The sequence below is a fragment of the Ptiloglossa arizonensis genome, chromosome 2 (genome assembly GCF_051014685.1).
Source record: "Ptiloglossa arizonensis isolate GNS036 chromosome 2, iyPtiAriz1_principal, whole genome shotgun sequence".
NCBI lineage: Eukaryota > Metazoa > Arthropoda > Insecta > Hymenoptera > Colletidae > Ptiloglossa > Ptiloglossa arizonensis.
Genome location: NC_135049.1, coordinates 20,764,543 through 20,791,879, shown reverse-complemented (window position 1 = coordinate 20,791,879; position 27,337 = coordinate 20,764,543). Strand labels below are relative to the sequence as shown.

Below are 27,337 nucleotides of genomic sequence, written 5' to 3'. Positions count from 1 at the left end.
AAGCGTTTCGCATAATTCTCAAGGTCACTTGTAACCGCTCCTAGCCGCTCGAATCGTCCGCGTCGTGTCCACATTGCGCTCGGTTTCGATTTTCGACGACAAATCGTCGATTACTTTCTCCTTACAATTTTTGACGTTGGAAAATTTCTTTACGTTTCTCGAGAATGTTTTTCAACGAAGAAAACGCGCGTCTTCGTTTGCTCTAATGATTCCACGCTGTTGCTTCCGTTCGATTTCGATCGAACGATGCTACGTTTGCCACGGTAGAGGCAAGCGTTTCGCATAATTCTCGAGGATGTTTCTCAACGAAACAAACGCGCGTCTTCGTTTGCTCTAACGATTCCACGCTGTTGCTTCCGTTCGATTTCGATCGAACGATACTACGTTCGCTACTATGGAGGCAAGCGTTTGGCATAATTCTCAAGGTCGCTCGTACCCGCTTGAATAGACCGCGTCGCGTCCACATTGCGCTCGGTTTCGATTTTCCACGACAAATCGTCGATTATTTTCTCCCTACAGTTTTCGACATTGGAAAATTTCTTCGCGTTTCTCGACGATGTTTCTCAACGAAGAAAACGCGCGTCTTCGTTTGCCCTAACTCGACGAAATACCCACTCATGACCCCGAGAGTTGCTATTCCTGTAAGAGCACGCAGCGGCGAATCGAGCGGTTCCAGCTTGTTCGAAGTGAACGCACCCCTGGAGACGCAACAAACCCGAACGATCGTAAATCAGCAAGCGCAGCGATCGTTGCCGAAAACTTGCTTAATCCGCACCGAACACTTTCAGCGGTTCTCTGGATTTTCTCGCGTATCGTTTCCGCTTCTCTCGGAATCGCATTTTCACGTTCTCTGCGAAACGGTTTACTCCAGAATGTAACGAAATTACCCTTGCTCCCTTCGATGAGTTTGCTTCAAGTTATGCGCATTCGTGCGTCTAGGGTCGTCGATATGTACAGTTTTTTGTACGTTATCGTCGCTTCGAAGCGTATTCGCGTTTCACCTGGTCAGAAACATGGATACTAATCGCCTCTTCGAAATGTTAACGAGAAACTATCTCGTTGTACGTGGTTCGATTTAATTTCGAACGACGCAGGTCAGACAGGGAGGAAGATGTTTGCGTTTAACGTAACGCGCGCCGTGAAACGATGTTACGATTAATCTTCGTACGTTTTGTACCGTGTTTGCAAGGTTCGTTGATCGAGAAACGGCACAAGTCGTGCGTCGAGGAGACCCGAAAACGTAACGATCCGCAGATTTTTATTTCACCGGGTTCTGTTGGCGGAAAGGCGCACCTTCAACGTTTATTCAGCGATAACGATCCGAGTGGTAGCCTTAATTGTAAAATATGCGAACAAAAAGGAAAGTACTCCGTATCGGAATAACTCGAGCTACCGGTTCTCGTATTTAGGATTCGGACGATAATCGGATTATTGTATGCCTGGAAAATATTTAACTTGCCATTTACCGCGTACAAAACCCTCTGCGGAAAATTCAGACCCAGGGAATGGCAAATGTTTTCGGATCCTTTTAACGCGCGATTTGTATTGTTTCTTGGTCAACCAACCGTGCAAACGCGATATAAAACGTATTAAGATTAATTGTAACGTTATTTCTATTTTACGGCATGCGTTCGCGTCGATTTCGTTACCGCGAGCGTGAAACGCGATTCGAATTGAACGTTGTAACTCGTAACGCAAACATTTTCCTCCGATTCGACGCATGCGTCATCCGAAAGAATTTCGAACAGGTTACGGTCGCATAGGTTTTCGTTAAAATTTGGAGAGCGTACATTTTACCGCTGCAACGATTAATATTTCTTTTTTTTTAATTTTTTTTTCATTATTTGAGACACGCATTAGTCTCCTTCGGTACTTTTTCACGTTTCTTCCGGAATACGTTCTTCGAAGTAAATTTGAAGACACGAGTGAGTCCCTTGATACCTTCCCGAGGAGAAGAAGAAAGTGCATCAATTGGTCCATTTAAAAATATGGAGCACGGTATAAAAAATACAGTCAATACCGAAACTTGTTTCACTTTGAACCATTTAATTTTGCCTTGCGATACGTTTTTTTTAAAGGTATAGTTTGCGTCTGTTGCGTAGGACATCCTGTATAAATAAATGTAGAGTAATCACATTTTCTGCGAGGCGAGTCAAACGGTTGAATTTTTTAGCAAAGGTAGGTAAGTTCAAAATTGAAAGGAATATTTTTGTCGAGTTTATTTTATTTTTACTCTCCTGTCAAAGCAAGTGGGTAGGCAATATGTAACGGACAAGTCCCATACTAATTTATATCGTATCGCGCTACTATTATTATTACCATTGCTCATAAAGATTCGATCCTTTATTTAAAAATAGAGGATACTTGTTTGTTTAAACGAATATTCATTTTTCACAACAAAAATTACATTTTTTGAGTTTTTCTTTTTACAAATTTCGTGGGTGTTCCATATTGGATACCATTTTATCGAATCGTGACTTTGTTTATCTTTTTCACCGATATGTAAAACGTTCACGTGTAACTATCAACGTACAAGCGCAAATTTGTCAATTTTATAGGATTTTGACGCTAATTTCTCAAAAGAAAAATCTGTATTTGGTAAGCTCTTAAAATCGAATGTTCCACATTACACCCGAGGAACTCTCTTAAACTTTAATTTCAGGAACCAAATTGCGGACCGATTTAAGCAATTCGATCGTCACGGACGAAAGCTAAAAATGAGAGTACCTTGTAAGTACAGTATCGAAAATTTCCTCCATCGCTCGCTGACGTTGCACCCTATTTTCATGGCGGTAAATCCAACGTCGAAACGGATCTACTTTTGATTGCAACGAAAAAGTTAAGCTCAACGATTCTTTCGTCGATTCGTTACAATTGTTACAAAATACAATCTGTGCATCGAACACCAAAATATGTTACACTCCAGGGCGTAAACCTACCAGCCAAGTGGCCTAGATGTTTCACGAAACCGTTAAAAATGATTTTTTACCGTGGAAAGAATCAAACATGGCACTTCCATAGAATGAAAATAAACCACGTACCGTAATATCGAAGCACTTTGTTGCATCGATTTCGATTCTTAACGTAGTCCAATTTGAGCGATCTTTGCCCTGTTTACACGCACACGCGTTAAGCATCGATTTTAACGAGACTTTGGCTTCGAATTATTTTTACATTTTCCTTCCGAGCGATCAACGAAGGTATTACTTCGCGTGTCGAAAAGAATACGATTAAGTTGAAATGCAAGGAGTCGGGGAAACTACCATCTCGAATCACGGGTGTGCGGTTGAGAAGCTTCGACCGTGGCCGTTGGGCCACCTTCACGCTCGAGAGAATAGCAATGTCTTAAGTATGTACTCGAGACAATGCACCGCTGGGTTACGAGCCGCCCTTGTGCAAACATACGTAAGACTGCCCTTTATCGGAAAGTGGTTAAGGGAATGTAAACACTTTACCACGGTGGGGAAGAAAAGGAGAGACGAGAAATAATTAAACGGTAAAATAATTTTTCATCGTTGCGAAAAGATTTCAGAAATATAACAACAGAACGCGATCGTATCGAGTAATAATTTTCACCCTTCGGGTCTGCACGCGACAGCCCTGACTCAAGGATGCATTCGATATTTATCGCTTATTATCTCGTAAACTATAGAGCGTTGCAGTAGACGGCCGGAATGGGGGTGAAATATTTTTCGGATCTCGATCTATCCACGAAGCTACGTTCAAACCGATATACGGGGTGTTACCGAACGAATGGTGTCTATGGGGAAGATGGTTAGTCTACGTGTGAAAATTAATCGAAAAAAAAAGGAATGATATTTTTCCGTTCGAAGAAGCTTCGAATGAAAAAACTGCTTTTTCTCGAATTACTATTTGCTGGATAGTACAGCTCGTTTGGTAACACTCTGTATATGAAAGTATATTGTACAGAATCATTGAATGTAATTGACGTAAAACTTTGATTGCCACTACGAACCGATCCAATTGTACAAACTGGTTGAAATTTCATTCGTATTTCGAATTTTTACCACGAATAATGCAACGAGGCAATAGTTTGAGCAAACGGTTTACCGATCCGTAAATTTTCGAGCCCTGGTTTTTTCGAGTAAAGTTTGTTCCATCGTTGTCTATTTATCCCTCGAAATAGCTCGCGTCACCATGGTTCCCTCTTATTCGTTCTATTTATGCATATTCGATACCGTTCGGTATTATAAATTCTTGCACCGCGCCGACGACCTAAAACTATTTCTCAGGATCGATTCCTCCGAAGATGCCATGCGTGTTCGGGATAACCTGGATCGTATCTACAATTGGAGTGCGACGAATATGCTTTGCTTTAACGTCGCAGAGTGTTGTGCCGTTAGGTTTCCTCGTAAAAAAGATTATACGTTTCCTTTATTCTATACGTAACGCGCCCTTAGTTAGTCGAGATAAGATCTGTGACTCGGGTATAATTTTCTCGTCCTCTTTATCCTTTGTGGACCATATTCACCGTGTGAGAAATGTGGCCGGTAAATCATTCGGTGTTATCTTTCGGCGTTACGCGGATTTTAAAAAGCCCACAACGCCAAGGTTATTATTTCAAATCCTTGTCTAGCCGTATCTCGAATACGATTCTCGAGTTTGGAATCGTTCTCGGCGTTGACTTATCGGTGCGTCGGGAAACGGGCAACGCAAATTCTCGAGATACGTTTCGTTTAAACGTAATCGGCCCGTGTCCGTAACGAGGAACTCGATCATCGACGGTACGCGATCGAACAGAGGGGAACGGTCGATGATCGATCATTGTCGCGTAAACTCCTAAACAATATTATCGATCGTCCCGTTATATTAGGTCCGTTCGCATTTTAAACGGCAAAGAAATTGTTCAGGACTGACGAGCTTTTCTGTACCGTTCCTTATCGAACATCTTTCGGCGCGAGTAATTGCGCTAATAGACCATGCACATTGGCGAACGATTACTGCGACAATATTGACTTTTTTCATGGAAAGATATCATCCTTTGAGAGCTCTTTGTTGGCTGCATTACGAAATTAGGTTAAATACCAATTCCAGCCGTATTATGTATTTATACGTTTGTTTCCGCGTACTTTTATACCGGGCATCGTAGGACTCGTGTCCGTTAATAAAGTATCATTATTGTTATCGTCGTTATCGAGACGCGGCATAAAAAGAGTAACTATTTTTACCGAGCGAGGAACGATACGCAATTCCGCGTTACGGTCTCCGGGAGACCACCTATACGATACGATAATGCGTTTCGTTGGTAGATCTCGACGAAATGAATTAGCGCGCCGATAACGATAACGGTACGACGACGAAATAAAATCTACCTCTTTTCATCGATGCATCGATCATCGAGTTTTACGAGGGCAAGAATATACTTTTCTCGTGTCGTTTCGAACACCTGCCGCTTATCTCGGAGGGAGAAATAATCTTTTCTTTTCAAGGGAGCGTCTTTCGAAGAGTTTGGAACCCTAGAGTTTCGATGTCGCTCGGAAACGCTCGGCGCGTTACGCGTGTTGAAGGATCTCGTTTCGCGCGTTATCGAAATAATTGCAATCTATCGACCGCGGTAATCGTTTCGTATCGATCGGGTGGTACGTTCGCGATCCGTCGAATTCGGTTCGAAATCACGACTAGCTCGGTTTCGCGAGTTCGATTCTTCGTCCATCCGTTTGTCGGTACGGAAAATATCCAGAGGTTTCGGAAACGGTTTTATCCATCGTTTGCCACGGAGTTTCGCGAATTACGTCCGGAGAAACAAATCGTCGATCGAGGAACGTACGCGTTCGAAGCAGGAATTACGGCACACGCGAGATTCGGTGTTTTCCGTTTCCGAAAAGTTGTACTCGTTCGGAGAAAAAGTTCGCGTCGGGGTTTAACGTCGATCGTCCCTTTCCCCGGGACGATCGGTTCGCGCCGGGCGAGGGAGGCAGGGTTGTTACGTGCTTTTCATAACGCGAAAATAAGCGGAGCCGACGCGACGGCTAGGAAAAGAAGCCGGAAGGGAGAGACGGCGGTCATTAGAATTCCAGCGGCGAAGGCTCTTAGCCGTGTCACGGTTCGGAGGCACTTTAATCTTCGACTCTCGACAACTTAACCTCGCGTCTAAGGACCCTTTGGAATCGAAAGCGGCACGAGGAACCCGGGAAAAGACGAGCGGTGACCATTTAATATTCAAAGGGCCGAAACTCGCGGTCTCGGTTCTTATCGCGTCTGCGACGACGAACACGGAGTTCCGCGCGGACCGTTTTCAGCTACGCGAGACCATACGCTCGCGTTCGCGCTCGCGCGCGCAAGCGCCTGCGTATCAATTATCGCCACCACTCGACTCCTCGAGAACCCGAACATCGAACGTCGGAACTACCCGGAACGATGTTCAACGGTGGAACTGTGCGCTCTTTCGTACCCACGAATCGTTAACGGACCGGTAAATAAGAGCAAATATTCTCCTTGGGTCGTTTGGCTCGGCGCGTACCGGAACGAGGGAAATTACGGCCTACGGAATATTCGATATTCCGATCGAGGGCGTTCCGCGAATCGAGCGGAAAGACGATTCTCGCGGCGGTGTGTCGTCTCGCGTTCCGCGTAATTATCGTTATCGTTAACCGAATTTCGTCGAGGCGCAAACACCGCGGGATATTTCGTTCGGTAGAGGTCCGGTGTGTCTCGATCGAGGACACGCGCGGCACGTCCGCGTCGTACGGCAACGATTCCTTCCCGCTCGTGAAACTGGACGATAGCGTGTACCGAAAATACCGGCGTAACGGCCGCGAGAGACCGAGACCGAGACCGAAACCGAGATCGTGCGAGGGGCTTGGAAAAATTCAACGAGTCTCTCTACCCGGCTCGTGTTTTCCGAGGAAAAATCGAAGAGATCGGCGGCGAATCGGCCGAAATGGAGCATGAAATCGTAAAACCACTCCGCGGAGGTTGCGGAAAATGGTTCTTCGTCGTGGGGACTGGAGAGGGTGCGAGGGACAGGGGGACGGTGGTTAGTACCTTGAATGGAGGAAATCGTGGCACACGGACCGAATATCATCGACTTCGATAAAGGGAGGGAAGGCGACGCGCGTGCTGCGCCACGGGTGGCTTTCGAAAGGCCAGAGGGGCTCGAAATCGACCCGAGCTCGTTTCTCCACGAGCCGCGGCTCGCAACCACCGTTTCTTTTCCAACCCGGTGGATCGGCGATCCTCGCTCCTTCCACGACGCGTCCGAACCCCCATTGTTGAACGCGGGGTTATCCCGCGATAACCCGGAAAAGGTTCGATTTGTCCGAGCGGTGACGCGGCACCTAGCTTCCTTTATCGTTTTCTATTATCGTCGGGCCACTTGGCCGCATTCTCGTACGTGGACGCCTCTCGAATTCCCGTCTCGAAGGAACGGGACGAGCTCGAGGAACCATCGCCGCGTTACCGAGCGAGACGCCAGCGAGACGCCAGCGAGACGCCAGCGAGACGACGCGGCTCGCGGTCGGGAGCGTTCACCTAGCGAACGGAGATTCGACGAATTCTTTTCGTCGACGAATCGAGAAGAAGCTACAGGTTGCAAGGAATCGAACGTAAACGCGTAGACGCCGGGACGTCGTTGCTCGCTTTGTCACCGGCGGCCTTCGACGATCGGGAAACACCGAGAGGTTTCAACGTCTACGCGGGACGTAATCGCCGCCAAAGACGGAGAGGACACCCAGCCGGAAACCGGGAACGAGGGGGGTAGGGACCGACGGATGCCTCGGGGCGGTGAAACTTGTAACGGCAGCGAGAAAGTTAGATTGCTGAAATAGTTGGCGACGTTCTTATCTCTGTGTCGCGGCGACGGCTCGTAGCCGGTGGAGGGAAAAAAAAACCGAGGAGGGGTGGTCGGGAACGAAACGACGCGCGGCGGGTTTACGGACGAAAATTCGCGGCTAATTTATGTGCCAATTAATCGGTAATTAAGGCACCGGTTTTTCGACCGAACGAAATTCTCCGCCGATTCGATACACCCGGGCGAAAGTTGGCCGGACCGAGAAACGAAACGCCCGTACCATCGTTGTCCCGGCCAGAAGTTGACTCTTCTCTACCCGACTTAAAGACTCCTCTTTCCCTTCGCGGCGTTCCACCGACTCTCACCAAGATGTTCCCACCCCGCCGCCAAACTTTCAGCTCCGCTTTTTCATCCTGGATCAGCTTTTAATCGCGGCTTCCACCGCGCGGCGAGGATATATAGGTAGATCGAGCGAACCACCGTCGCGGTTCGTCGATGTTCCTTCTCCAACGTGTTTCCGTAATCCCTCGCTCCTTTTTATTCGTTCACCGTCTTTTCTCGCGGGATTACTCGACGCCTACCACGAACGGGGCTTCGTCTCGTTATTTCTATCGCGCGAGACGGACGCGGCGAGAATCGAATCGAGAAATCGATCCGGATATATATACCGCGACCGTGGATATTCCATTTCGAACCGAGCGGCGTTGTGCTACGATCGCGGGCCGGGGAAACACGAGAAAAAACGAACAAAAAAACAAAGAAAGAATTCTACTTTTACGAATTCGACGAACATTAAAATTTACGAGCGAACAACGAGTAAAAATTTAATCGCGCCCGATACACGCTCCGAAATTACGAAACGTTGCAACGGTATTCGCAAACGCGTTTACCGAAACACGTGCGTACTTATTGTACACACTCGCGGAGAATAACGCGTCGGAACACAACGACATTGAACCATGCAGTACTTGAGAAGTCAAGGAACGGTGGACGAGCTCGATACCGGGTTTCCTATTTTTTCCGTTGGTGTGCCGACGCGATCGTTACGATCTGTTCAGTCGTTCGTAACCATACTCCGCTGCGCGACTGTATTATATTTATCTAAAGATAAACGTCCCGTTCACATTTTCTCTTGTGCTGAACAATTCCATAATCCCACATAACGAGTTTCGTTCTTCGCGCGATCGCGGACGTCTTCTTAAACAACGACAGCGATAACGATAACACCGATCTCGCCAACGAGACGAATCTCGCAACTGTCCCCGTGTAAACGATCAACTCGCGACACGCGACGATCGTTCTCGATCCCTCGATGCGTTTCGAACCGATTCGGAGCTGAATCGGGTTCTCGAGAAAGGTTCGAATACGCGACGAAGCGGTTCGCTCGAGCGTTGAAGAACCACGACGATCGGTTGCCTCGAAACGAAAGCGCGGGGAGATCGATACGCTCGATAATCGATAAGCATCGCAACGGGAGCGCGTCGAGAACACGACGCGGACATTTCGATGCGTGGCATCGCCTCGCGAAACGATCCCCTGGCCGCGAGTAGAGTTCGTTCGGCTGCGTACGAATCGGTGGCACGCGCGAGGGGTGTGCGCGTCGAGGGGGTTAATAAAATTGATTTTGACCCTCGACGAACGCCGGATGCTCCAAGAGCGACGCGGTCGACGAGGGTCGAGAACGCCTACGTGCCTTGTAATTCGTTGCAACGTACGCGCGAAAACGACGCTACTCGCGACCGATTTTTACACCTCGCGTTGGTATCGCGAACCGTGACCGATCGAAACTCAACGCTCGGAATCGTTCCCGTGTTTCTGGGAACCGATGTTTCGACGGTACCAGGTGAATATCGGTAGGGGAGGATGTTTACGCGTACGATATCTCGCGACGTTGGAATTTTTTGTTCTCGATCGAGCCTTCTTAGACGAGCGAGCCTAGAATCGCGGTGTCTTTTGACCTAAGCAACGATAAGTCTACTAGGTTGTATAAGCTAGTCGTTTAAAGCTCAACGACAATAAGCTTTGTCGTTTTTTCCATTGTGAAAAAATAGTATGACACTTGAACGTTTGAACAACTGTAAATATACGAACGAGTCGACAGATCCACACGAAACTTTAGACACTTTCGTCGAAGAGTAGTGTAATCTTTGGAAAAATGAAACGACGAATCTAATAGCTCCGTTTCTTATCGAACGACGAAACTTATCGAGGAACTTATTATACGATGTTTTCGTAACGCTGACACAGTGCAGGACGACCAAGCGTGGTAATGCGCGTCGTCCGGAGAAAATGTGGAGCGTCTGGAAAGACGAGCGATCAAGATGGCCCCGGACGAAGGAACTTTGGGTGAACGTGACCAACTGCACGGAGCGAGAAAGGGTTAAGAATTGGAACGAAAAGAAACGAGAGAAGCGTTCAAAGGACAGTTGTCAAGAAGACGGTAACGATTAGTTTGGTTTTATACAGAAATTCTTCGTTTATACGATCCATTTCCTAATAAATAAGTCTGTTTTCAGTACACGGAGAAGAATTCATTTGAATACAACCCCCTATCGTAACAAACTGTCCTGGAATATCGATCGCGAGAATACGAACGGATTCTTAGGGTCTAGATATTTTACAAGAGGAACGAAGCGTTCGAAAAAAGGTTCACGCGAAGAGTTCCATCTTTGGGTATATTTTACGTATCTGTCGGTTAAAAGGATCGTATTTTCCTAAGCTGTCCAAATGGGGAACATTTCTCCCCACCGTGACGACCGATCGCGGAAACGGCGACCCGGCCGAAGGTCAATGGCCGTTAATTCGCGCGCGGAAATCGATTCGGCGAGGGATTTTTCCGCGCGGTGACGCTGCTGGAAATCGATCCGAGCTACGAGTTTAGCGAACGCTCGGAACGCGGGAGGATCGAAGAGGAAGTCGAGCGGAAATCGAGGCGAGGGCCGGTCGAAAAAAGTGTTCCCTCTCCGACTCGCGGCGTTAACGGTGTTGATTCTTTCCTCTCGAAAGGAGCAAATATTGACCGTGGCTTCGGATTTCTTCTCGTCGCCGCGATCGAAACGTCGATCGCTAATCGGAGCTTATTCGAAAGGAGCCAGCGATCGGTCGGTCCACCGAGCGTGTTCCGCTTGGAGGGTCACGGAGAAGGTCGCTCTCGCTTTTCCACGCGGCATCATCGATCGCGCCGCGGATGAAAACCTTCGACTCGGTAGGAAAGTTTCGCGTCGAATCGTTGCTGTTCCGCGGAGAGTCTCTTTCTACGGTGGACGATCGCCGCGGGCAAAAGGAAACAAAACGGACTCGGAACGGAGGAGTTCTCGGTCCCCTGGGTAGCTAGACTCGTTAATCGAGCGTTCGATTCGGCGTCCAAGTGCGTATCGTCGTCTCGAAGATTCCGTTCGCTCTCTTGGAATTTTCGCTCGGTTCGGGGAGCCGAAATAAAGAACGGGGGGTCGATTCGACGGGGGTGGGTGGAGGATCGGAGAATCGGCTCCGCCCTCGGTTTCCCGTTTCCGAACGCAACCGACGAGCATCGAGAAGTCTCGAGAGTGGCTAGCAAGTTTTTCAATAACGAACGATACCAACGTCGGCCAGTTTTTTAGCCGGTCGTTCCGCTCATTTGGGCGCGACAAGTTCGCTCTCTCTCTCGGTTCGCAGGCTCGTTCGGCCGGTTCGGCTCGGCACCGGTCGAAAGAATTATTTCGTGGGAATTTCACGAGCGAGACGACGCAGCGTCGAAGTTTCGTCGTTTCGGTGCCGGGCGTAACTCGAAGTAGATAGTTCCCGTGGCGCGAGAGACTACAGGAACCGAAGATGCCACTTAGCCCTCGTGCAAATTTAATTTCCGGCTGCCGCGTGACTCGAAATTAGGCTAATGCTTACGGGCGGGGGGAGGACCGTGCGCCCTTTGCGAAAGACCGCCCCGTATCCTCGCTGATGCGATACGGCGCTATCGCGACAAAACGACGCACCGGGACACGCGTGGCTTTCCAAACGCGCAATTTCCAATGGAAAATTCATTCCCAGCGTTCGGTCAAAGTTACGCCCGGCGTGTTAGCAGCGCGTTCCGTGAAAGACGCGTACGATCGAGGGACCAACGAGATTCACGACTGCGTATACGGGCGTGCTCGAAAACGCGAGCGAGCGCGCACACGGTGCCGATTCCTCGCGGGAAATCGTCGAAAGAAACAGAGAATCGTTTCTCTCTCGGTTCTCGGGAGAATCGAGATCGAAGATCCGCGTTTACGAACAACGTTCGCTCGACGAGTTCTCGTATCGTCGCGCCGCGGTTTCGATTTTCTTCGATCGCGCGACCAGTTACAACGACGAGGAACACCTCGACGCGATAAAGGTTTCGAGTACACGCGACACCGAGTTCGAATGGAGCGAGCGCAAAGAGTCGCTTCGGGCTCGATTTTGTCCCGAAATTGGGCTTCGAGAGAAAAATCTTTCCGCGAGAAACGAGTAGTCCGTGTTCCATAGGATAGACCGGGCGCAACGCGTTGTTCCCGACGAGGGTTTTTCAAAGATCGGTGGTCGCGTAAACGGAGCAGCGGGACAAAGCGTCTCGAGGCGTGGAATTTTTCTTGCTATCAGCGACTCGCGGCTGCGGGGCCCCGTCCCCGCGAACGGGAGATTAGTATTCCAACGAGGTCGACGTCGTTATCCGATCTCGGCCGTACTCGGTCGTACTCGGCACGGCGGCGAACCCAGCCCGTGCATCGATGCTATCTTCGCCGTTCGAGGAAATCCTTAGCGGCCCCGGTATTCCTTGTTTTCCGGAGTAAAGTTTTACGATACGACCAGCGAAAATATTCGTTCCGGCGCGTTCTACGAGCCACGGACGAGTCCACGATTCCTCGAGCGAGCGTTTCTTCGATATCGAGAAACACGAGCCAAACGCGTATCGAGACGCGTTAAGAAACGTCGTCGGTCGCGATTCGATCGCGATTTCCGTAAATTTGGCTCGTCTTCCGACTCGTTCGCAATTACGCGAGGTCGCGCGCGTTCGTCGAACGGGGAATCGCGAACTCCGTGGGGCAAGTTTTCGGTGAATCGAAACGCGGTGTCGGTGGAAGAGAGAAGGTTGACGAGGGTCCGACGTAAGCGCGGCACCTTGGACTTGTCGGAGTCTGCGGCCCGTAACGATTATCGATCCTTCCGCCGGGAGGAGACCGCCGGATAATTTTAACCGCACTCGCCGACGTTACGTTGTTACATTATTGCATCGTTACGCGCTTCGATTAACCGCATTAGTCGAATGCGGCTTTAATACGAGCTCGCAGGCATTCATCGTGCCGATGCGCTCGATAACGAAGCGCGTACGGGCAATGTTCGCGAGGACGCCGAAATATTCACCGGAGCCCATTACCCGGCCGACTCCATTTGCAGAGCCGAACTCCGCGTCCCGCCTTTCTATTTTTCGTACCTTCGCGTTCGAATCCAATGCGAGAGCAACCGGAGAAAGATTCCTTCCGACCGTTCCGGTCCCCGCGGCCGGATATCTCGCCGAATCGAAACGGAAACGACGTCGCTCGAGATCCAAGCCGGACAGCGAAGCGTCGGCTCGAAAACTCGTCGAAAAATACCGAAATGGAAACAGAACGAGCACGGGGGACGAAAAAAACGAGGGAACGAGCGGGAGACCACGGGTTGCTCGGGTTTGAAATCCGATCGGAAAAATGGACGATATTTCGCGCGCGTCGATACGCGTCCGTGAATCCTCGCGCGGACCCAGGAGGAAGGGAAAAAGGACCTCGGGTGAAAAAGGAAGAATCCGCGAGCGGTGATTAATCGCGCGCGACTTCTCCGGTCGGCTCGGTGGTGAAAAAAGTGCTCGGTTCGCGGGAAACTCCGCGATTCAGTTTGTCGCTCGCAATTAGTAATAGCGCGTTTGGACGGCGAATCGCGCTTTAAACGGCGCAATTTCGATCGGTTCCAGTCCCGCGTCGAAAAGTTCCCTCGGCGTTTAATTGGAGAACTTTCGGCCACTCGAGAAGATCGCGTTACCGAAGTAGAATTTCACCGGGACCGCGCGCGAGCGAAAAATCCGACCGCGGCCGATCGAACATCGAAGAACGAACCGACCGCGCGAGATCGAAACGAGTCTCGGCTCGAAAGAAATTTTTCAACGCCCGTGGGAGAACGATCGCGTCGCGTTCGAATCGACACTGCGACGAATACCGATCGAATCTGGAACGGGGGATTCGAGCGAATATCAACGATTCGCGAGGACCTGGACGGCAATGCCATCGGCGCGAGATAGCCGTCGGTCGAAAAAACTACAATTTTCGAGCGTCGAACCGCGTTCGCGCGAAGGGAGGGAAACGGGCCGACCGGGACGGATGCGGTCGAGGAGAGAGCGAACCGTAAAAACCGACTACCTCCGCGGATTCCTTCTCTTTTCCGGAGGAAGAATACGAGAAATTGCGAGCAAAAATATCCGCCGTGCCGTTCCGAAGTTGGAATCGAATTAAAAAGCTGGCCGAGCCAATTAAGGCGTTTCGCGAAAGTTTAAGAGATTCTTCCCGGAAAAGGGTAAGCTTTCCCGGTGCGCGGCGAGGCCGCGTTTTCTCTTTTTTTCTTCTTTTTTTTTTTCTTTTTCTTTTTCCATTACGTCGCCTTCCGCTCGGTCGCCGAACTGGGCGCCATTAAACTGTTCGCTCTTCCGTATAAATAGAACGGGGAAGGTTGGGGGGTAGGAGAGAAAGATCCCCCACCGGACCGTAGCACGAAAGAACAAGAAGAAGGGCTCGGTTTAATTTCAACAAAATTTAGCTCGTTATCTCGCCGCGGTGTTCGCGGGTCACTGACGATTCTCGATCGTTTCTATTTTCCTTCTCTCGACTCGGGGAACATTGGCAGTCCCGTGCCGCGTTGCTCGCCTCGATAGCGTTAACGGGCACCGGAGCGCGTCGACGAGGAGTCGTTCGTCGAAGAGAATAAGGTAAAAGTTGCGCAAGGTGTACACCTACCTTCGTAGACTTTGAGCTGCGCCTCGGCCGACACGGCGTCCCCGACTCCGTTCTCGGCCAGACACTCGAACTGGGTCACGTCGCGATTCGGCTTCACCGGCTCGATCCGCAGCAAGGCTCCGTTCTCGTAGTTCTGCACCAGGTACCGCGACTGAGTCTCTGCGAGAAAAACGGGAAACGTTCGAGCATACCGGAAGAAACGCGAAGAATCGATGATCGCGGCTCCGTTTCGTTTGTCACGGTTACGAAACCTACGACGAATCTCGACGCCGCTCTCGAATAAATCCAGATTCCGGTTCCGGTTCCACGAGTTCTCGCGACCGCGTAACCCGAGTTCGCCTCCACGATGTTGGGTTGCGCCCGCCCGATCGTCGACGAACTTCGATTAATATCGCGGCACGAAACTCGCGCGGCGCTTTCCGATCGGAAAGCACCTACCTACCTACCTATCTACCTAGCCACCGTGCACGCGCGTCGATATTCGCGCGGCAAGATTCCATCCTCGAACGAACCAGCGAGCGAATCGAGCGCGAACCGGATATCGATTTACCGAATCGAGCGCGACCAACACCGGCGAACAAACACGCGACGCTCGGTTTACGCTCGGTCGAAGCGACGACCGAGATAATCGAATCTCTCTCGAGAGAATTGCGACGAGTCTACGAAAATCTTCGAACCGGACTCGCTCGCGTTCTCGGCGACAGCCGGTGTTTCCGACACGGGCGCGAAATTCACTACCGAGGAAAACTCGCGACGAAATACGGAACCGGAGCTTTCTCCTCGTCGTTACACGGCCAGACGCGTACTCGCCAAGATGCTCGCGTTCGGTAAATTAGCGTCGCGATTTAGAACGTTTCGATAATCGAAGAGATTGTCGCGCGAGTTTTGTAAGTCAGTGTTGCGATTTTTAACGTTTCGATGATCAAAGAGACATCCGCGTGCCTTTTGTAAGTCAGTATTACAATCTCCAACGTTTCGATTCTCGACGATCGAAGAGACATCCGCGCGCGTTTTGTAAGTCAGCGTCACGATTTTCAACGTTTCGACGATCGAAGAGACATCCGCGCGCATTTTGTAAGTCAGTATCACAATCTCCAACGTTTCGAATTCTCGACGATCGAAGAAACATCCGCGCCCGTTTTGAAAAGCAGCGTCACGATTTCCAACGTTTCGACGATCGAATAGACATCCGCGCGCGTTTGGTAAGTCAGCGTCGCGATTTCCAACGTTTCGAATCTCGAGGATCGAAGGTCCGGGCGCGTTCGAGAGTTTCGAAAGCGGACATACGGGCGAAGAAAAGGGCGAAAGGGCGAAAGGGCGTATGGCGGTAACTTACGGGAAAGTTTCTTTCCGTTCTTCCTCCAGTGTATCTGGGGCGGCGGCGCTCCCTCCGCCGTGCAGTAGAAGCTCGCTATTCCGCCCGCAATCACCTGCTGCGATTGCGGCCTCACCAGGATCGTCGGTGGACCTGCGAGCACAAGATCGAGGGAAAGCTTTGATTAGAGTCGAGTCGTCCCTTCGGGCCGCTTCGACGGCCACCGTGGCCGTCCGAGTTAATAAACGCGAGAGTTCCCTCGGTACATCGAGAAACGTCTTCGAGGGAACTCGCTGCGGGCAGGAGTAAGCAAATTACCAGAGGCGCGGGTACGGTATTTCCGGCCGGATCGAAGGAAAAGAGGGAGAATCGTTTCGTTGGCCGGATATCGACGAAACGAGAAACGGACAGCGACCAATCCTCGCCGCGAATCTCGACGAACGAAATTCGCCGCGATTCCTTCCGTTCGGCTTTAAAAGACGTCCGATTCGCGACGGACGAATCGGTCTCGAGACTCGACGATCGCGCGAATCGTCGACTCGAAAACCGATTCGTACGCGAGAGAAGAGAAACTTTCCTCTTCGATTTCGTCTCGCGCGCGACGCGACCGGAGAAATCGACTCTCGCGAGAAACGATCGCGGAGAGATCGAATCCGATCGAACGTCCCTTTCCCTGAACGGACGATCATCGGCCTAAGGGGAAAACGATATCGAAAGGGCACCGGGACCGGCGCTGAAGGGAGAACGAACGCGCGCGGCGAATATTCGCGCGGCAACGAACGGGAACGCGCTAATCTATCGGCTGTGCACGAAAACTGCGACGCACGGGGACGGGCGAAACGCAATTTAAGGTAAATATTATTCCATCGGCGAACCGTCGATAATTTTTGATCGAATCGCTCGTTCGAGATTATTGCTATCCGGTCGGGTCGCATTGTGGCCGCCCGCGCGACGATTATCGTACCGAAATAGTTCGTAACAGGTGCATTAATCGAGCACGCACGCGGCATGCGCGACGACCGATGAATTTTTAAATTGTATTCCAAAACGCTTCGAGCGACGATTTCGCGGAATAACGACCGATCGTCGATTCACCGCGATTCCTTCCACCGTTATCGACGAGGGCTTCTCGTTCGACGAAATTACGCACCGCGGGATCGACCAACGATTTCGTCGAGATTTTCCGCGCGCAAAATTACGCGCACTCTCGATTCCGTGAACATAGAAGAGATCCACGAGCTAGAATTTTAGCAAAGAACGAGCAACGAGTCGCGAGAATCGGTTCCGGACCTTCTCGGCCGAATTCCGTCGTGACGCGATCGGAGGACGCGGAACAACGGACGTTTGTTCGCGTCGCGACGACGCGGTCGACGTCTCGAGAAACCGCGGGGAATACGTTCCGGGCGCGTGCCAACGCGTCGCTCCGCTCGAAACGAATGGAACCGGTTCTGTCCGCGAAGGACGCGCGCAAAGATTAAACGCCCGGGGAAAATTAGATCCGCGATGTCGTCGCGGATAACGAACGGCGATCCACTTTCCGAGGGGCGGTTTCTACCCTCGGAGAAAATACCGGAAAATGAGAAAGAGAGAGAGAGAGAGAGAGAGAGAGAGAGAGAGAGCTTTTTCCGCGGATTCGTTACTCGCGCTCGAAAGCGTCCCGCGAAACCGAACCGGTTATTTTTCCCGAAAGTTCGTAACGACGGAAGGCGCCGTAAAAACTCGAAGTTTACGCGGTAAACTAGCCAGCTTATCCGCTGGATAATTCTCCAGTGATTTCGCTGAAACAACGATGAAAGCGAGGCTATCGAACGCGTAGGAACTGTAAATCGAGCGGGTTGAACGAACGCGGAAACCAAAATCGTGTGAAAAAGAATTAATAATAAAATATTCTTCGATTCAAGAATATAGAATTTCGAGTAATTCGATGCATCGATGAAGTAAAATAATTGAACACAGAATATCCCCCGTAAATCTTTACACAAAAATGAAGTTCACAAGACCGAAAAAGAAAATGAGATTAAGGAGCGAACGAGATTCGAACGCGACGAAGAGAAACGATCGAAAACGCCTGTCGATCGATTCGAGATCGGCGAGCGTTCGATCGTCCCGATAAATCCCTCGCGTGGAACCGGAAAGAGTCCGTGCGGGTAAGCGCGTGGAGATTTCAGAGGCCGCGAACGTGACCGTTGGTTCGTTCGTTCGTTCGAACGCTTCGACCGAAATGCAGGCGCGGTTCGAAGCCGTGGCTACAGGCGCAAACTAAGCGCGAACGAGCGAGCGAAAGAGAGAAAGAGAAAGAGAGATAGAGAGAGAGAGAGAGGCCGCGTCAATGCCATTTTACTCCAGCATCGATTGTAAACACGGCAGTTTATGTACGCGCGATGGATTCCCATCGACGAACGATGACGTTCCGCGGCGTAGAGAAGGAGAGACGAAGAGACGGAGAGACGGAGAGACGGAGAGACGGACGTGGACGAGCGAGAATGGAAGCTGGCAATGGTGGCGAACGGGAACGGCACGGCTGCATCCGCGTCGAGTGTACATTACGGGAGCGCAGGTTTATCGTAAATAATTGCGCAGACCTTATTCGCATTTTCGCGTATCGAAAACCGAACGGACGGCGCCGATCCGGCCGTGCTTTTCGCGCGGTCGAGATCTCTCGGTCGGGGAGCAGGGCAAATATTAATTTAAATGGGTTTTCAACCCCCTGTCCGCGCGCGCGGCGATCAACCGGCGAGCAGCAGCCGGCGGCTCGCGCGCTCCGGCTTCGTTTCGCTTTCCGAAAGCTTCGCCGCCGCCACTGCCGCCACTGCCGCCGCCGTTGCCGCGTTTTCTACTCGTTTGTACGAGCACAACGCGCCAACAATGGTGAATAGAATCCGGCCGAGCGGCCGGCCGCTCGGATTAAATAATGAAAATTTTCCACCGTCCGCCGGCGAACCGTGAAATTGAATTTATACGCCGTAGGACCGTTATTGGCGTTTAAGTATTATTGCTCGCTACGCCGTTGCGTTCGCTACCCTCCTACGCTCGAGAGACGCGCGACGAGTTTCGCGCGTCGCGACCGCGATTTTTCCTTTCTTCCGTACGCGATGACGTTCGATCCGCGTAACGCGCCACGAAATTAACCAAAGTACCGACGGATGTAAATAAATACGACGGTGCACCGTTGATCGACGAAAATCCAGTCTCGAAATAGCCGACCTCGTCTCTCTTTTCCTTTTTCGAAATACGGATCGACGACGACCGAACGCGTTCGGTTCCGTCCCTCCCGTGCAATTTTCTCTCACGGTCCGTGTAACGGTGCGCGTGCGCGCGGGACGTATTTTTGGCAAACGTCCCGTAAACGATCTTGGATCGAACCAACGAACGGACCGAGTAAATTTTTCACCGCGTTGCTCCCGAGCACCGCGAAACGGGGTCGCCCGATCGTTTTGCAAAATCGAAACGCTCTCCGTGTAAAATTACGGGGCGTTCGCGTCCTCGGTTTTCCAGTTTCGACTTTGTTTCGAAAAATACGGAACCTCGAATTTCGAACCGCACCACCGATCGTTTTACCGCTACTTTCCACTGTATCGTTCGCGCGTTCCGTGACTCGTTTTCGATACGCCATCCAGCCGTCGCGTCGCCCGATTTCTCGACGCTTCGAATATTCGCGCGTCGACAAAGACACTTTCGCTTCGCTCGCAAATGAGAATCGTAAAAGAGTGAATCGGAATCGAACCAACAATTTCCCGACGATCCATCGCGATCGCGACTCCATCGACGAAAGAAACGCACAAACGAACGAATACTTGGAAAAGTAGACGCTCGACGATTTTCGGGAGAGCGGAAACGAGCGATACGAGAGAACACGGTAAAACCTCGTTAATCCGGATCAATTGGGTCGGGAAGTCGTACGGATTGAGCGATAATCCGGATCGACGAGACAAAAGATAGCTTCGAAAGACGGAAAGAACTTGTAACGCGTTTAAATGGGGAAATTTAACGTCACTCGCGGGGTGTCGAGAGTCGATATCGAGCAACCGGATCTCGACAACGATGCAACCCGTCGATAAAGGTTCGATAGGTACCGCGAGATACCCGTTACCGATTCGAATTCGTTAGTCGCGAGAATCGTAGACGTCGACCGATAAATACCGTTTCCAGCGTTTACGACGATTCGAACGAGTTCCACGGGTGCGTCTTGCGAGGGAATTGAACTTCTCCTGCGGGACGACGCGTTTCTTTTCAGCTCGAGGATCGATAAGTAATTAATAAATTGCCGCGAGCGACTACCGGTGTACTTTCGTTGTGTATCGAATTCGTAAGCGGTGCTCGTAACGTACGGAAGTAATTTCATTATGGGTTAATTCCGACGCTAAATCGGCATCCGGCGTGCACGACGAGTAGGGTCGTTTCAGAGTCGAACGTTGCCAGTGGCACCAGTTTCCGTTCATTGTGCGCGCGAACGACGGTCTTCCAAAGAAATAACGTACTCTCGACGCATCGTACACGCTCGTACTTCTTTTTTCTTTTTTTTTCCCCTTTTTCCCGGGTCGTCGACTGCGATAAAAGGGTACCGTACAAATATCGACGTAACCGAGAACCTTCTCGAAAACAACGGAAACGTTTAGGGTCGTCGCGATTACCGAAACACCCCGTGTATCGTCGACGATCGGAAATTCCGTATACGAACCACGTTGGAATTAATACAGAAGGGTTCGGTGAAACCGTTCCGGACGAGAGCGTGGCCGGGTCATCCGCAACCTCTGACACCTCGTTGTCGATCCTCGACCGTCTCGACCGAGCCTAACCTTCGTTTATGGGAAAAACGTCCGAGACGTTCGGTCGTAATTTCACCGAGTATTTTTAACACCTTCGTGAGTCTAGTATCGCGATCGTCCTCGCGCGTCGTCCTCGAGCCTCGACAAGCGGTTGAAACGCGCGCAAGATTCCGTTCGTTCGCGATTTTTCGCCAGATGGACTCGAAAGAAGATTTACTTTCAACGATCGATCCTTGCCGATGACGAGACAGAAAAATAAAAGGTGTACCGAGCGTTAAACTCTCAAAGGCGTCGCGCATAAAAAATCGTTGAAAAACGCGCGAACGAATTTTGCGCGTACGGAGCGTCGACCGTACCCTGTTTCGAGATCGAGAAGAATCGATACGGATCGAACGAATTCGTTCACGTTTTACGATTCGGAGCTTCGTTATCGGGACATAAGCTGGTAAAATGGTGAACGTCGGTTACACGCGTTTTCCGCGCGCGATCGGCGTACAAATGACGCGTACCGGGAGTCGCGTCGGTAAACCTCGACCGCACGCGATAACGAAGCTACAAATTGAAAAACGGCGACGACGCGCGTTGATTTATCTTCCCGCGCGGCAACGAACGTTCCACCTTTTCGTTAACGTACCGTACGATGAACCGGGCACGTTCGAAAGAACGTTTTTCGATACCTCGAAAATTCTCGTTTCCCCGAAATCCGTGACGTTTTCTACGCAGGTCGATTCTTCCCGTGGAAAAACACTGCAAAAAGTTCGAGCGTGTATTTATCTACATTTTAAAGAAACTTTTCGGGGAATTTGGTACGTTTTCGCGTCTCTTCGAAAATGACACCGCAACGAGCGCGATCCGAGGTTTCTCGCGTCCAGGCGCGCAGATTTCGAAAAGAGCGCGCGCGACGACACTCGTTTCTAATTTTACGATGCATCCGCGTACTATTTCAATTCGGTCGTTCGAAACGGGATACGTCGATTTCCGTTGGAAAGCTCGATAGGCACCCGCCGCTCGAAACACACGGACGAATCGTCGAGTTCTCCGTTACCGGGTATGTATTTTCGGTGAACCGATACGCGCCGCGCGGCGCCTAGACGCGTCTCAAGAGCGGCCGTATTTTTCGAAATTGTAATTCCGTCGGCGCGACGATTCGTTCGGATTTACCGGCTCGTCGGGCACGCTCGAATATGAAATTTCTAGATGTCGATCCGGGATTGCGGGTCGCGGCCGCGTTTAATCGAATTCCGGGATTCTTAACGCGAACGGTGGATAGCGGGGACGCGCGACCGCAACTTGCCGCTGCTGGAAAAATTGCAATTTATTCTCCTTTGGAATTAAAGCGTCCATTACTTTGCAACTTCGTCTCCACTGTCATCCTCGCCCCGTTCCGCTTACCGCGCCTCGCTACCGTCGCGAAAGCGCCGCGACCCGCTCGTTCGTCGCTTCGTCCTTCGCGATAAAGTTACGTCTCTGAAAAGCTCGAGAGCCGTTTCTCTCTCTCTCTCTCTTCCCTTACCTCTCGCTCTCTCGGGGCAATCGCGATTCGTCGTTCGCGGATTATTCGCTCCTCGCGTTTCTTTAACGAGATAAGTAACGCAAAACCGACGAGCACCGCGAACAAAGAACGGAAAGAACCAATCCCGCTCCCGACGCTAGGAACGCGACGCTTCGCGGACAGAGAGCTCGTTACTCCCGTACCGCGGTGTCGCGGTGAAAATTACGAAACGAACTCGCGGTACCCGACAGTTTCGATCGTCGTCGAGTCCTACTCGTATCGTCGAAAGTTTCGCGGTCGCGCGAGAAATCGTCGGGAAACCCCGTACGTTTATTTATCGGTGGTAAGGAACGAGCGAAGACGAAATTGCACCGCGTGGGATCGACTCTTGTATGCAAAACGAGCCCGTTTAACCAACTTCTCGGTGAAAATTTCCATTAGTCTGGCGAGTACGGACGACTCCCGGGACAATGGCGAGAGGATGCCGATTTCGGCGAAACGGAGCGGTTGGTCGGTCGACGAGATGGCTGCTTCGGTACGGGATCGAGTCGTCGAACGATTTCGAATCAACGCGTCTTGTAGCGCGGATAATTCAATTTGAATATGTATGCGTACCGTCGCCGACCCCGAAAATCCGTGAGACGCGCGAGCAACCAACCGTCGATCTCGCGATTATTCGCGCGCCGGCTCGCCACCTTTGCCGCCCCGCGTACGCGCCTCGCGAAACACCGACCGATATCCCATTCCGCGAATTTCCATCGGTCCGGGCTCTTCGCGACGCGAACCGAGATACTATGGAATCTACCTTCGAACGTTTCAGCGTTTCGCGAAAAATGGTTACCGCGATCGAGCGAACCCGCCTTATCGGTCCTTCGACCGAGAACAACTCGATTACGAGCGATCGAAGATGCTCGTTTAAACGGTTCGCGCGATTCTACGCCGAAAGACTAGTATCTTCGTTTCGCGTTCTCGAGGAACGTTACCACGATGAAGGAACTTTCGTTAAACGTTTCGACGGCGTCGCGATCCCGTTTCTTTCGCGACGGGGAAACAAGATCCAATCGTTCTCGTCGCGACGGTGATCCGCGTGGTCGTTTCTTTCGTTAATCGAGAATCGAGAGGAATAATGGATGTTTTGCCACGTGATCGATCGAAGCTTCGGAGAAATTGGAAATAAGATCGAAAGGAGGTTGTTCCTTCGTCTGGAGATTTTACTAGATAAGCGCCTACCGGAAATCGCGCTCGGGAGAATCCGGGGAACGCGTTTTGTGATCTTTCTCGACGAAAAGAAGTTCGATTCGCACGGGTACACAGATTTGTCGCCGCGATTCGAGGAACGAACAAACTTTATCGCGCGGGACACGATCGAGAAACGGGTCGTTTGTTCGAAGTTGGGAAAAGTTGGCGACGCGCGGAAAAAAATAAATATTAAAGGGACATTAAAAACCGCGAAAATTAAGATTGCGAGATCGTAATCTGCAGCGCGATAAAGGCCAAGTCGATCCAGCGTGGTAAAAAATCACTTCCTCGAATTGACCGGGATTGTCGCTCGGTTTAAACATCACGGTAAACGCTCGTGGATGTTTATCGAGGCGAGTGGGTATAAATGAAAACGACCAACGCGCGAAACATCGTCGAAGAACGTTCGCGGCGATAATTGCGTTCAACCGTTTTCCTTTCGGTTGAAATGCAAGCGTCTCGCAGGAAGCGCGCGATTTATGGAAAGGAACGAGTCTCTCTCGTGGAACGGATCCGTTGTCTCGATAGAGCGCGGCAAGTATCGATTCGAGGAACGGTTCCGGGGGAAGATATCGGCGCGTTCGAAAGGAAGGTCGCGACGAGATCGGTTACACCTTTTCGGAGCGTTCCCATCGAGAAACGGAATACTCCAATTTGCGAGGAGCGGAGGAGGAGGGGGTGGAGTAGTCGGGTAAACTCGCGAGAAACGGTCGGGCATCCAGGTGCGACGGGCCAGGGTCGAAAGGCGGGTTTCTCGGTCTCGAGAGGGTCTCCACGGGTCCGTAACGAGGTAGGCGACGCGAACCGGGAACGCCGCAGGGCCTGCGCTAAATTTATGCAAATGTATGCCGGCAATATTCTAAATAAGTAGCTTCGGCCCCTGGCTCCACCCCGTGCATCTCGCGCCCACCGGGCCGATATCTCGACGGTCTATCGGCTGTAAATTCGGGCCGGCGACTACGAAACGAGGAGGTTTCGATGGCTTTTCGTGGCGAGGATCCAACGAGGAGTCGTTGAACGTCGTCGACGAGCGGCCGCATAAATTTTCAACGAAAGGAAAATGTCGGTGGGTCTCGGTGGCTCGACTCGCGTGCCTTTGAAATTTTAATTCCGAAAAGCGGAACGGTATTCGTGCCGCGGGAACGCGTACCCGCCGCACCACCGGCCAGAGACGCATCCGAGGAGCACTTTCGTATCTCGTTTTCAGCCGAGCCGGCTAAGTCCGGTCGGTCGAACGCTCCCGGCGGCGCTGCCGCTCGTAACTGGCTTTTAACGCTAATAGTACTTTCAGACCCATTTAAAGAGCTTTCGCGAAACAGAGAAGAACGCTAAACTTTGCTACGTTCCGCGCTCGCGATCTTTTTAGCCCGGTGCTCGCGATACCTGGAAAATTAAATCCACCGGGGGGACCGAGTTTATTTTTACGTTCCATCGAGTAGTTTGCGTTTCGTCCACGCGGGTACGAGATTTTTCCTCGGCCGGAATTTTTTTTCGCAACACCGGCCGGGGGCTCGATTCGAGAAGCGACGACGAGTAACGGAAGGTATCGAACCTCGCGCAAAGTCGGCTCGAGTTGAAAGAGGCGCGACGCGGTACGGAGAGCTGGGCATAGATTAGAAAGGTTCCGCGCGAGGGCGGCAGGTGACGCACCGCGCCACTCTAATCAGCACTCGGGGGTTTTAACGCGGTTAATTGCGCTTCAATTACCCACTCTTGCCGGGGCGACTTTCTTGTTCTCGGTCCGCGGAACTTTCGCAATCGTCGACCGCGCCGTGCAATTAGCCGGCGAGTCGTCCCGTGCATTAAGAAAACCGGTAAAAACCGCGAGAAGATGTACCGAGGAAAATTACCGAAAGATAAAGTCCAAGTTACACCGTCGTTCGAGAACGACCGACTCGTCGCCGTACCCTTTGCGCGCTCGAATATTCGCCCTGCGAATTACGATTTTTCGTGACCTTAACCGTTCGAGTCCAAGAGGGTATTGAAAACACTGGCGTAGAATCCCCAACACCGCAACCGTGCTTTCTTTAAACGAGTGCGAGACTACCCAAGCGTCGCGATAGCGCTTCGTTTATTTTATAATTGGTCGCACGGTTTTAAACGCATGTGTAATCTAGCAGGAAAGAGTTAAGAGGAAAGCGATGAATCGTTGAATTTTACGACGGATATTATTTTAGAAATTGACTGCGAGTGGACGAACGAAAAGAAAGCACGCGGTAAAGAAGAAACATTTGGTTTGGAAAATTTTCCATAACGTAATTCGCGACAATGCGTAGTCCGTAGCAACAAAAATGCATTGAAACGATCACATTTAATTTGCGCGCAATGTAAACAAGGTATTCAACCAAATATGTTTCGATAACCATCGGATATTAGAAATTATAAGCGTTACTCTCCATTTAAATTCTTTGTTCGTTGCGCAAAAATATTTTTCATCCGCGATTCGTTATTTTACGAAATACATTTCAATTATTACATATTCGTACCGTGAGTTTATAAATGTTTCAAGCTCCGTTCGATAAAAATTATTCCGATAACAATGAAATACAAAATGCTTCACTTTGTAACGAATTGTTGCAATATTATTGTAGTATCGTATCTATTGTAAAGTGTATTATTTACGTTAAAAGAAGGAGTCGTGCGATGCACTTGCGTCGGTAAATCTGAGCGCGCGACTTCGACACTTGGGACTCAAACGGTTAAAAAAAGAGTTAGTAAAATATTGGTCGGATTGTCGGATAGCGCAGTTATTTGCCTTTCAAACGAGCGCGAGATCATTAAAGTGAGATGATTTTCAACGACGTTATAGGCATTATAGTAGCGAACACTACTCGTCCGACCATGCACGGGCTAAATACTACTTGTCTGACCACAGACGGACTAATACTACTTGTCGGGCCACAGGCGGGGTTATACCATTTGTCTGACCAGGGACAGGAGGTTATACTACTTGTCTGGTCCTGGACGAGGTCGTACTACTTGTTTGACCAACGACTGGGGGTAATACTACTTGTCTGGCCGCATACTGGTGTCATACTACTTGTCTGACCACGGACAGGGCCAATTCTACTCGACCCCGAGCAACGAAGGAAAGGCGAGAACTGGAAAAACAAGGGCCTCGTTAAATGGTTAAACTACGTTACAAATCACCTCACTTTATCACTCTTGCGCTTGTTTGAAAGGCAAATGACTGCGCTATGCGACCATCTGACCAATAATTCACCGACTATTTTTCTTATGTCTAATTGTCTGACTTCAAGTGGCGACTTCCCGACTCGTGTATCAACCACAATCAAACGGGCCATAATTGGAAGAAAGTAGAAAGATTGAACTTTAATTTGATTATCGCGGCAACAATAGTTTGGGTTCGGTATTAACAAAGTGGTTGCTGTTCGAATTCTACGTTGCTACACTGCTCGAGTAGTATGACCCGTCTATAGTCAGAAACGTGGTATGACCACCGTCTATAGTCGGACACGTAGTATGACCACCGTGTATAGTCAGACACGTAGTACGACCACCGTGCATAGTCAGACACGTGGTATGACCACCGTCTATTGTCAGACACGTAGTATGACCCCCGTATATGGTCGGACAAGCGGTATTACATCCGATTATGGTCAGACAAATGGAAATGTGGTATCCCGTTCGAAATATTCGTTGGGAAATACGGATATCGCGAGACGTTTCGTGTCGATTCGATGCCCGTCCGTATCGTTTCCCTGTTGGTCGAAAGACGCGGCCGAAAAGATCGCGGCGAGGAAAAGGAAAAAATGTTCGCCGTTGGAAATTCGATTCCGTGGC

At 50.6% G+C, this 27,337-nt stretch overlaps 1 protein-coding gene across 5 annotated transcripts in view; it reads right to left on the bottom strand.

Annotated features, from left to right (window-relative positions):
• Positions 1-27,337, bottom strand: part of Lar (tyrosine-protein phosphatase Lar) — a 242,314-nt gene that overhangs the window by 115,945 nt on the left and 99,032 nt on the right. For all 5 annotated transcript variants that reach the window (XM_076305362.1, XM_076305363.1, XM_076305365.1 and 2 more), the window contains exons 4-5: positions 16,058-16,189; positions 14,722-14,880 (exon numbers count right to left, since the gene is read on the bottom strand). In XM_076305362.1, the coding sequence (XP_076161477.1) occupies positions 14,722-14,880; positions 16,058-16,189 (291 nt within the window). The remainder of the gene's footprint in view (positions 1-14,721; positions 14,881-16,057; positions 16,190-27,337) is intronic.